This window comes from Cicer arietinum, chromosome 7 (assembly GCF_000331145.2).
Source record: "Cicer arietinum cultivar CDC Frontier isolate Library 1 chromosome 7, Cicar.CDCFrontier_v2.0, whole genome shotgun sequence".
NCBI classification, from domain to species: Eukaryota; Viridiplantae; Streptophyta; class Magnoliopsida; order Fabales; family Fabaceae; genus Cicer; species Cicer arietinum.
Window position 1 is genome coordinate 52,629,641 of NC_021166.2, and position 12,204 is coordinate 52,641,844.

Here is a 12,204-nt window from a genome sequence, read left to right on the forward strand (position 1 = left end):
ACAATAATGACTAAAAACAAAAATTGAGAATTTTATAGAAATTAAAAGTTTATTTAATCTTATATGTTATTATTAATTCTACATTTTTAATTTTTTATGTGTCAATTTCAACTTTTTACAAAGTTTATAAAAAACAATTAGCCGTGAGTTTGAATCATTTCCATCAAATCTCTCTACACTCTCTCTACCCCTTATCTCTCTTACAATATTGATATTTAAACACAAAATTCTAAAACCTACGTTTAATTTTAGTGTGTTTAAATTCCAATAAGATAAATAAAAAATAAAAAATATATATAAAAGTGAAAAACGTATAAAATATATTTGAAAGATGGCATAAGTTGTCAACTTTTGTGTTTAAAAAATATGTTTGATCTCTCTTATCAATGCTTGCCTAGTCTTATATTTTTCCCTTTTCTATTTATATATTTTACTCTCTATCTCTCTAATGGTGGACATACTACATTTTTAATAAGCATGTAAAATGAGAGACTAATAAATAAGTATAATGTAAAATAATGAATGTTTTAATATATTTATATAAAATTGAGTAAAAAATATATTTATATAACATGTGAGTTGAATAATAAATTTGAGTTAAAAATATTTAAAAATAATAGATTCAAAGTTCATTTTTTATGTTAAAAGTTATTTTGTTTGAAGGCAACAACAATTATATGAGAAAGTACTATATGTGTCTAATATTTTTTTAACCTATCAATTTTTATGAAATAAAGTTGTCGTAATTCAGAGTTAGATTGAGAGGTAACTAAAATCTTACAAAAAATTATTTTATTATAAAAATAAATCAAATAATAAATTTAAAGTTAAAAATCGATTATAAATACAAAACTCCAAAATTTAATTTCAAGTTAAAATAAGTTCTCAAGCTAAAACTAAATAATTTTCTTAAATAATTTTTGTTTCTCTCACACTCGAATCCAATATTGCACTTGTAACGTGTTTGTTTCCACAACTAAACACAACTTTGGTGTGAGTTCGTTTAGAGGTTCAAAACATTAGCTTCAATAGTACTTGTATCTAATATACTATATCAAAGTGAATTCAATAATAAACTTATAAAATATGAGTAATTTCTATATTTTTCGTTTTTAATGATATCATACATCTTTCATTTACAATGATGCTTTAATAATTATTTTAGATATCTAAGAAATTCTACCGACTAGAACTATTAATAATTAGTTTTAGATATTGCACAACCAATGAATAATAAAAACATACAGTGAATTTTAACACTCCCCTAAAGCTAAAGCTTACTATGCTTTAAGCTTGTTATATCAAAACATTTTCTCACAAAAATTGAAACTAAGTTTGACAAGTGTTGGGCTACTTTGAGAAGAGAAGACACCATTAATGATTATGTGTGGAAAAAGAACCACCAATAATATGGTTTATTTGTGGAAGTAGAGTCACCGCCAGATTGATTGTCGGTGATAATAAAAGACACTACTAATATGATTCATATGTGGGAAAAAAAATCACCACGAGATTGATCGTCAGTGAGGATGAAAAACCAAAATTAGAAGGTGGAGAATGTTGAAGGTGGCCAAAGAGAGCCGCATGCGCTTCCATGCGTGGTTTGGTGGCAGTGCGTGCGGTGCTTGTTAGCAATGGGAAAAGCATCGTCGTGCATATGTCGGATGATTGCACGACTGTTTGTGGTGTTTTTAGGCAATGAGTCGCATTAGAAAAGGGACAACTAGTGTTAACACAAATGTAACAATGTAAAAAATGACATAACTTTGGGGAAAACTATGAAAACTGTGATTATGGTGTTGCCGACGACAAATATTGTCGTCGACAGTGATAGTGAAACAAAAAAACAAGTCACATAAAGAGAACCTCGTATTATACCATGTTCTTCTATTTATAGCTACATTCAATATCTATAAAGTTTGATTGATTATAACTACTAGTAATTAGTCTAAGATATTGTACAAACAAAAAATAATAAAAGCATACCTTGAATTTTAACAAAAACTTGACTATAAGAAAGTCAAAAACTATGAATCCTCTTATAATTTATTTAAGAGACAAAATCAATTCAAATTGATAAAACCCTAAACATGTAAAATATATTTTATGTGTTTAAAAATATTTTATATTTTGTATTTACAAACTAAATTTATTCTAGCAATAGAAGATCTAGTCAAATAAATAGAGTAAAACTTCCAATTGTTAAACCTTTAATTTTTTTTTTGAATTAATAAAAAAGATAAATTATCTTATGCGATCCTTTAATTTAATTTAAATAAGAATTATGTCATTTGTTTTTTTGTTTCGAATTAATTTTTTACTTAATTTTAAGTAACAATTTTATCTTTTATGTCAACAATGTTATTATTTTTTTTTACATAAACTCAAATTTTATAACCATCTTTAAACAAAAAATAGAAATTAATTATCATCTTCAACAAAATATTAATTTTCATCAAAATCATAATTCAAATAAACTCATATTTTCATCTCTAACATCAACAACATCAAATCCATCCAATATAAAGTTCACGTCTTTAGGAATTTGATTTGAAGAATGATAGATAGAAGAAAAATAAATCATTTTAATGATTTGAGATCTTATCTTAAAATGTGAGTTATTTATTTGATAAATTTGATAAATATATGATTTTTCTTAAAATTGATAATTAATTTTTTGATTTTATTTAAAGATGGTGATGAAATTTATGAATTTACATAAATAAAAAATAACATTATTGACATTTTAAATTATACAATATCACATCTTTATTTAAAATAAAATAAAACATCAATAAAAAATATAAATAATTGAATCATTACATAAAATTAAATTAAAAGACTGAAAAATTATTTTGTTTATTAAAAATTTAGATTAGAAAGACACAATTTCTTAAATATATAGTTAGTGTCCTATTCACAAACTAAATTTATTTTGGCGAGAGAAGACCTAGTCACTTAAATAAATAAAAAACATCATTATATTGTTACATAAGAAAGTTTATTGTTTTTTCTTTGGTATTATTAAAAGTCTAGACTAGAAAAGCCACAATTACTTAAATAATTTCCATAAAAAACTATTTAAATAATATCAAATACAAACTATAAATCTCCCCAAAAAATTAAAATCAGAGCTAATACAAGAAGAACATCAAGTATGTTAAAATTAGTGTGCATAGCTTATAAAGTTTCTTTTTTGGTAAAAAGCTTATGAAGTTTTTTTTTTAAAAAAATCCAAAATTTATATATTTAAAATGAAAAATATCTTGTCAAAAAAAGAAAGAAAATGAAAACTGTAGAACCGGCAAGCAAATGTGTTATGCCAACCAATCCTTAATAAAAAAATCATTAAAATAACATGAAGATTACAGATCTTTGAACACATATAGATACTCATAATAACATGCACTCATGACATGTCGGTAATAATTGATTTTATTTACATTTTTTTATGATATATAAATAAATAAAAAACAAAAATCCAAAAAATAAAGTGTTAGAAAAACCAAAAGCATGCTCTATCATTCATCACCCTTTTCACATTCTTATGCTTCTCACACAGATCTTCATCACACCTTTCGTTTTCTCACACTACACCTTACTTTCTCTCTCCATAAATTCATTTTCTTCATAAAAATCCAATTGGGTTGGTTTGGAAAATCTTCATTTTTTGAGCAGAAACTGTTTATGGGTTTTGCTTGGATCCAGGAAAAGACTCAAACTTTGCATAGTTGAAACAAAAACTCTTGTGTTGAAAATGTGGATCTTGTAAAAGGTGTTGATTTGATCAAGAAGAAAAAAAAAATATTTTTGTTTTGTTTTTTGTTTTCAGCTTCAAGTGGTTCCACTTTTTCCTCTGTCATTGGAGAAGTTTAGAGCAAGATTAAAGGTGAAGTAGCTTTTTGGGTTGGTTGAAAAAGTTTGTGCTTTATTCAACATTCTAGTTTGAAAAAAAAATGAAGACTTGAGTTGAGTTTCATTTTTTTGGTAATTAAAGTAACTAAGTTGACTTTGAAAACAGAAAAATTTGAAGGAAAAAAAAATGATAGATGTTAGTAGGTAGGATATCATATATATGAAGTTATAAATCTTAAGCATGTGTGTGTTTGTGTTTCTTTTGTTTACTTTGAAATATTTTGAGGAATGCTAGTTAGTACTGCATCTTTAAGTGTATTGTTGTTTAACTTTAAATGCTAAGATGTTTGTAGTTAGGTTGTCATAATAACTCATAAGTAAATAGCATCTAAATAAGGGTTGTTGTTGTCATTAGTTTTGGTTGTAAGAACATGAGATCAACTAAAAAAGTTGTCATATTATCCCCTTTCTGCTTCAATGATGTACTTTAAGATTCTGTGTTTTTATTGATTGTTAAATTTTTTCAGCTACTTTTTCCTTATATACTAGGTTCTTGATGCTAGTGAGTAGTAATAACATGTTAGAATTAAGTGTATGAATCCACAATTATTGTGCTTTGTTTTTTATAAACCAGTGTATCTCTCTTTGCACGCAATTGAGGAGACTAATCCCTCAAGGTAACTGAGATCCACTTAAAGGATTGATCTCTCCTGACATATGTTTTCCATACACATCGGCCAGGGATGTGTTTTAATTGCTTGGTAGTTGGTATTAATCAAAGACCATGTTGAAAAATAGTTTGAACTGAGATCAAAATTATTATTGCTGGCTTACCTTTTTATAGCTTCACTTATATAAAGCTTTTGAAGTGATTAAGTTTCCAGTTCTGGTTCAAACACGTTTCAGATATTAGAGATTTGGTAATCAGTTATTAGAGCTAGAAATGAATATATCTTTGGTTGCAATTTTCAGATATATTTAGGAAAGGAACATCACTTGAAAGTGGAAGAGGTTTTTGTTACTTCCAAGTTTGATTTTAGTACATCAAAATGGGGATTCAGTGCTCGAGACTCGTCCCGTGTTGTGTGAATTCGCAAGTTAAGGCATCTGTTCTTGAAACTCCAGATGCTGGTAGGTTAAGTAGACTCATATTTTGGTGGTTTATAATGTTGTTGGTATTTTTAATTAGGAATTATGATATATGCTTGTTTTAATAATTGTTTCAGAAAATGATGATAGAAGTGAGGTCAGTAACTGGCCTACGTTCCGTGAATTTACACTTGAGCAACTTAAGAATGCAACGTCTGGTTTTGCTGTCGAGAATATTGTATCTGAGCATGGAGAGAAGGCTCCAAATGTTGTTTATAAAGGGAAGCTGGAGAATCAAATGAGAATCGCTGTTAAACGGTTTAATAGAAATGCTTGGCCCGATACTCGGCAGTTTTTGGTAAGCTGTTCCCCCTTTTCCATAGATTATCCAACCAAAATCTTAGGTTTAAGTTTTCATGTCAATGACCATGCATTGCTCAACATTATTATACCTTAATGGTTAATTTAATTGTCACCATGAAGCTTATGATGCATCGACACCTTCATCACCCTCTTTCTTTTCGCTTTCGTTTGATCGAAATAATTTATTTCACATCTGTAGGAGGAAGCAAGAGCAGTCGGTCAGCTTCGTAACCAAAGGTTGTCAAACTTGCTTGGTTGTTGTTGTGAAGGAGACGAGAGGTTGCTTGTGGCAGAATATATGCCAAATGAAACACTTGCAAAACACCTTTTCCATTGTAAGTGCTCCGTTCGCACATATTTATCTTTTTATTACTGAAAATCTAATCAGTATGTTTTGACAATCCTTCATTGGATGAGATATGACCTGAAAATATGTTTATAAGTGGGAAACATCCCTCGCCCTACAAGCCAGTTTTGTAGGGATGAGTTCTGCCTTGCCCAAATTCTTAGATGGTATCACAGCTTTATAGAACAATTATATATTTCTAAGTTTTAACTACTATGCAACTATATCGTCGTGATTATGTTGTTAAAGTGATGCTTTATATACATCAGACCCTTGAGTTTATGTGGTGTTAAGTAATGTGTCAATGTACTCATGGATCTAAATCAGGGGAATCACAACCTATGAAATGGGCAATGAGACTAAGGGTTGTTCTACATCTTGCACAAGCTCTAGAGTACTGCACAGGCAAAGGGCGCGCACTCTATCACGACCTTAATGCATATAGAGTTCTCTTTGATGAGGTGAGTTTTTGTGTCTCCTCTTCTATACTCTAACTAAATAATTATTAGAATGATATATAAAATGTGTAAGAAATTTGCAGGATGGTAATCCAAGGCTTTCTACTTTTGGACTTATGAAAAATAGCAGGGATGGGAAAAGTTATAGCACAAATTTGGCATTCACCCCTCCAGAGTATCTTAGAACTGGTATGCTATATATTAATGCCTATATTGTTAGTTTTGTTTTTCTAACATAAGTGCTGCAATTTGTAATATTTATTGAAAACATTTTTTTTTGCTTTTTAAAATGTTTATTCATTATTTTGTATATCTTCTATTTTTTGTAGGGAGAGTAACGCCAGAAAGCGTAATATATAGCTTTGGCACTCTTTTGCTTGATCTTCTAAGTGGAAAGCATATCCCCCCGAGTCATGTAAGTCATTATTCCCCTCCTCTCGTATCTCCTTTGATATCTGACATCCCGAACTTAGCTTTAATATCTAATTGACTATACAATAATAACAACCAAGCCTTATATCGCCAAGTTAAATTAGCTACATAGATTAAATGACATCATAATTTCCTTTCACGTATTGAGTCTGAATATAGACTGTTTACCTCTATCTCATTATTAATATTTTGGTCCATAGTTTTTAGTACAAAGTGCTATCAAATAGTGGCTATAGCGGCGCTAAAGCACGGTAGCGTAGCGTAATTTGAACAAATCGCTATTTTTCATGATCCACGATTGACAATACTGAATTTTAATTGTATTATATATGAATTTGCACATCTTTTATTTTTATAAGTTTTTGGTAAGCTATAAACTTGTGCATGTCTAATTATTAGAAAACTTGGTGCAGGCCCTCGATTTGATCCGGGACAGAAATCTTCAGATGCTGACAGATTCTTGTTTGGAAGGACAGTTTTCTGACAATGATGGAACTGAGCTAGTACGCTTGGCATCTCGATGTTTACAGTATGAACCTAGAGAAAGGCCTAATCCAAAATCATTGGTGGCTGCTTTGGCGCCTCTTCAGAAAGAAACTGAGGTTGGCTCATTTTTGTTATTATGTAGTTAGATTAAAAATTCCTGTTTGAAATATTGATTGCTTAGATCCTTTAGAGTTAAGTCAGGGAAAAAATTGGATTGGTATTTGTTGAGACTTGAGAGTCCTGCATAAGAGATATAGTCTGAAAATATGTTTATTAGTGAGAGATATTTCTCACCTTACAAGCTGATTTTGTAGAGTTGAGTTAGACCTAATTCAAATTTTTAAAATGGTATCAGAGTTTATCCAAAATCCTTTACGCCACCTGCTATGGTTACTCTGGTCACGCACCAGATGTCCAGTCTTGAGTGGTAGTGGTGTGTTTTGAGAGTTCGACATCGAATGAGATATGATCTAATATTGTGTTTATAAGTAGGAGGTGTCTCTCACCTTCCAAGTTGGTTTTGTAAGGTTTAGTTGGTTCCAACTCAAATTTTAAGAGTATTTTCTATTAGATATATTTGCATATTTCCTATATTCACATTTTTTGTATCTTTGCACTCATATGCATGATGACATCATATTGTATTTAAGCAATTTTGGAAGTGTAACACTTGATTATCTTTGTTGTAACAAAATTTATTGATATCATTTATTTCTAGGTTCCTTCACATATATTGATGGGTATACCACATAGCACCAGTTTTGCTTCATTATCACCACTTGGTGAAGCATGTTCAAGAAAGGACTTGACTGCCATACATGAAGTTCTGGATAATATTGGTTATAAAGATGATGAAGGAGTGGCTAATGAGGTTCTATATCTAAAAATCATATTTTAATGAATTTCTATATACTGTCTCAAATATTTTTTTTGAAAAGATAGTAACTTTTGTATTCTGTTTTTCTGATATTGCAGTTATCATTCCAGATGTGGACTGACCAAATGCAGGACACATTAAATTGTAAGAAAAAAGGCGATGCTGCTTTCCGGCAGAAAGATTTTAGAGAAGCAATTGAGTGCTACACACAGGTAGAGTTCTTATGCATTTTTTTGTTTCTAACATGCTGCTGATCAGTTAAATACATCTCACAATTAGATCACTAGTCAATTTTAAAATAAAATAAAAAATTTGTAGTGATCATATCCTATAGTCCTAGTTGATGTGAGGTTTTCATGATTATGAATAATGCTTTGATATTTAACTAGAAATCAAATGCACATCAAAATGTTGTGTTGTCAAGAACAAAGTGTGCTTTGGATATTTTATCATGTAAGCACTATCATATAGGCTATTTTAACAATCAAAGAAGGATTGTGATTAAACTCTTTCTATTATAAGCTGTTTTCATACGCTATTTTGGATGACTAATAAAAATAAGCTGAAAACTATATATGGAGATTGTTAGAATATAATAAAATATCGCACAATATCTTCATATATTATATGGACTTAAATGCATTTTTGGTCCCGATTATATTGGAGTATCCTAGTTTATCTCCTAAGATTATTTTATTAGTTTCTAATCTTAGAGTACCTTATAAATAAGGATTCATGTTTAGGCATTTGTATCAAGTTACTATCAAACTATTATCAATAATGTCAGAAGTTCTTATTATTTCTCTTATCCCAATTTCCCAAACACTTACACTAGCGCTTCGGTTATAAGAGAAGTTCAAATCAGTTGTAAATGATATTTTCCTAATGCAGCAACCTTATAAGCCGAATCTAAGAAAATTCTATGGATGAATTATTTAGTTAACAAGAGTTCATTGTGTTTATACGCAGTTCATCGATGTTGGAACAATGGTTTCTCCAACCGTCTACGCACGGCGCAGTTTGTGTTATCTCATAAGCGACATGGCTCAAGAAGCACTAAATGACGCAATGCAAGCACAAGTTATTTCACCCGTATGGCACATTGCATCCTATCTTCAATCAGTTTCGCTTGCATTAGCTGGAATGGAGAATGAAGCACAAGCAGCACTTAAAGAGGGCACAACACTCGAATCGAAGCGGAATGCAACTTCGAAACAGAAGTGAAGACTTTGTACAGAGACAAATACTTGTTGCCGATTGTGTCTTGCATGGTGATGATGATGATTACACTTACAATATTTGATTATAAATTTCATTTTAATAGATACACCCCCTCAAAGAAGTTGCATGTTCTTTTTTTTTGAAGACATTTTGAAGAAACAATGATTGGATGAATGGTTGGCAACACCCCTTCCCCCTTTTTGTTGGGTTGGCTAGGATGTTCATTTTAGTTATGATGATTTGATTTGATTGAGCATGAATCCAAATTTTATCAAAATTTTATTTTGAATTTATGAAAGGTTAAAAATATGTGAAGAGTGAATGTATTTTGTGTTGGAATTGGAATGTCAAACAAGATTTGCCTTTTCTCATGTGCAAATCATTTCCTATATGTTGTGCTATGATAGTTTTAAGCATGCATCTCCACTTCAATTAAGCCATATGCTAGAATTTGCCAAAATAAGCCCTCATCATCTTAAGAAAACTCATGTTTAGTCATAATGACACTATCTTTTTTACAATTAATTATTACTTGATCCATTTCATTTTGATTGCCGTTTTAATAAAATAAATTGTTTTGATTTATTTGCCATTTTTAAAATTCAATGCAATATCAACTACTGTGATTTAAAGTTGTGTACATTTTATGAGTTAGGTGGAAGAACTGCTAAATATTATAAGTTAGTTGAGTTACAAATAAATAATGATGTTATTAAAAAAATATATTTAATACATCAGGGAGTATCTCTCAAAGTTCCATATGCAGCACATGCATGATACACATTGTTACCCTAGTATGATGAGCCTTAGCTTAACATAATTTTGCATCAAGGACAATCATAGTATAAACTTTTATCAGTTTGTTGGCAAAACCTCTTCTAACATATGGAAATCTTGTAATAATATAATCACCACAAAATAGTACTGGGAATGATCAAGGTTTTTACTGATACACTTTGATTCACGTGTAACTAAAAAAATGGATAAAAGGAAAGGGAAACAACACAGATGCTGGTAGCCAAATACATAATTTAAGAGAGAGAATGGGATGCACCATAAAACGTGATTATGATATTATTGTCTGATTGATGACATTGGTAGTGGTGGAAAGTCAATTATGATAGTTAATACCGTTTACAAATTCTCGGCCTCTAGTCTATTGAACCGTTCCTTTATATTGTGAACTGAAGACATTCACAAGGCTAAAAGAAAATCTTAACTCAGAATAATTTTCATGTACAAGATTGACCATGAATTTATGGATGATCCTTGTTGCTGTCTATTTCGTGAGATTCTGTCTTTGATCCAAAAAAATATTCTTTCACACTGCTCTCTGCTGAACGTATCTGCCTTTTAATCTGCCAATAAGAAGTTAGACCATCAGATATTGGATAAATGAAAAAGAAAAAAACAATTTTCATTAGATGATATGAAAATATTTTTGTATTGACTTGCGATAGTAGTTTCTTATCCTAGTTGTTGTGGGATCTCAACACTCAACCCATCTTATAAGGACTACTTTGACAGTATCTCTAGTTGTCGTGGGATCTCAACACATCCCATATGTCGAAATACTTGGCATCTGAAGTGTGGACAAGTGCGGATAGCCCAATAACAAATCAATCAGAGGTTCATTTAGAAACTTGACAGTCCTTACCTCTTAAGCTAGTTTGTGAGCCTATCCTAGATACATTACTGGGGCCACCTGTTGTTGTCCATGCTCTAAGTGTTCAGTCCAACGCGTGAAGGGATGTGTCAAGATCCTGCATCAACTAGGGATATTATATGACCAACACCAAAGTGATCCTTACAAGGTTTGGATAATCCTAGACCAAAGTAGTTAGTTCAATGTTACTTTAGAAGATGGCCCAGTGGAGTACCATGAAGAGGTTTTAGAACCTTACCAAATTGTAAAGGATACATATTTGTCAGGCATTTGCAATTGCCTTGGGTTATAATTCACCGAGGAGGCTCCTAACTGGCCATATGTTATATACCTCACATGATTGGCCAGGCAGAAATGCAAGTCCAAGATGCATACTATGGTCTCTTTCTCTAGATCTAATTTTATATATTTATAAAAGACAGGCTAATGCTAATGCAGTTATATCACAATTTACAAAATCCTTATAAATCTTTCTTTTGGTCCATTGACATTTTAAACGAAAAAATAGAATCGGTTGTCTAACATGAACTCTCATGATCACATGGTATAAAAGAAAACAAACAGAAAATACAAATAATTCTAAAAGCATAGCTATTGTCAGGAAATTTTTCTCTGACCATTGTCCCCTCTACATTTAACTACATGCATATTGCGCTAAATGCCTTTAGCTGCTATCCATCTCAGCAAACACAATTCCCATATTTCACATAGCATGCCATCAGCTCCCAAAGTCACCTTTTCTAAAATATCTTTAGTTTGTCAAAAGCTTTCAATTTCTCAAAGAGTAATAGTAAAGTTAATGTGCTTGTGGACCAAATGCTACACATTCTTATTTTGCAGTACAAATTCTAGGAGAAAAGTACAACAGCATAATGCATATAGGGCTGGACACTTCATCAGGCCAGCCTGAAATCTGACTAACCCGAGAGGAAACATGTGTAAACGGCACGAATGTGATCGGGTGGCCAGCAAGCTTGGATTGTATTAAACAAATTCGTCGGAACATGAACCTGGCCAACCCAATAAGACTCGTGTTGCAACGTTGTTTCTTAAAAAGAGAGCGGGATGGTTAAAGGATTAAAAGGTTAAAAGTTTTAGAAATCTTAATCCTCTCACATTTCAGAAACCCTAACACTATCACTCATTCCCTGTGCCCCTTACAACAGCCTCTCTCGTTTCAACCCCCGTCTTCATCAGTCATCATCATCTTCCATCAATCTCAATCAGTGAGCTTTCTTCCTATCTTAATCTCTCATTACTCTTTAAAGGCGTTATCATTCATAAATGTCTTCCTCTTTGACCTATTAGTCCTTTAACTTACTTGGAGGTAAGTCAAATAACAAGCCTTTAAACAACCAAACAGGTCAAAGCAAGTTTATCAAAAATGTTGGCTCAAGCTATTGACAGGTCT

General features: G+C 31.0%; 2 protein-coding genes across 2 annotated transcripts in view; one reads left to right on the top strand and one right to left on the bottom strand.

The window, feature by feature from the left end:
- Positions 1–3,487: 3,487 nt before the first annotated feature.
- Positions 3,488–9,387, top strand: LOC101511724 (serine/threonine-protein kinase BSK3). The gene is made up of 11 exons (XM_004510742.4): positions 3,488–3,889; positions 4,828–4,986; positions 5,082–5,302; positions 5,507–5,642; positions 5,981–6,114; positions 6,195–6,300; positions 6,441–6,526; positions 6,957–7,145; positions 7,748–7,900; positions 8,005–8,118; positions 8,876–9,387. The coding sequence occupies exons 2-11, from the start codon at positions 4,905–4,907 to the stop codon at positions 9,128–9,130; spliced, it is 1,476 nt and encodes a 491-aa protein (XP_004510799.1). The 5' UTR covers positions 3,488–3,889; positions 4,828–4,904; the 3' UTR covers positions 9,131–9,387.
- A 789-nt stretch (positions 9,388–10,176) lies between these two features.
- Positions 10,177–12,204, bottom strand: part of LOC101511395 (uncharacterized) — a 3,114-nt gene continuing 1,086 nt past the window's right edge. Inside the window, exon 2 of the mRNA XM_004510741.4 lies at positions 10,177–10,485. Coding sequence (XP_004510798.1) covers positions 10,384–10,485 — 102 coding nt within the window. The 3' untranslated portion in view covers positions 10,177–10,383. The remainder of the gene's footprint in view (positions 10,486–12,204) is intronic.

Excerpts from the sequence above, each read along its gene's own strand:
- LOC101511724 (XM_004510742.4), top strand. The coding sequence starts at position 4,905 with ATGGGGATTCAGTGCTCGAGACTCGTCCCGTGTTGTGTGAATTCGCAA. Across the intron at positions 4,987-5,081 it reads TCTTGAAACTCCAGATGCTG|AAAATGATGATAGAAGTGAG; the intron begins GTAGGTTAAGTA and ends TAATTGTTTCAG. Across the intron at positions 8,119-8,875 it reads CAATTGAGTGCTACACACAG|TTCATCGATGTTGGAACAAT; the intron begins GTAGAGTTCTTA and ends GTTTATACGCAG.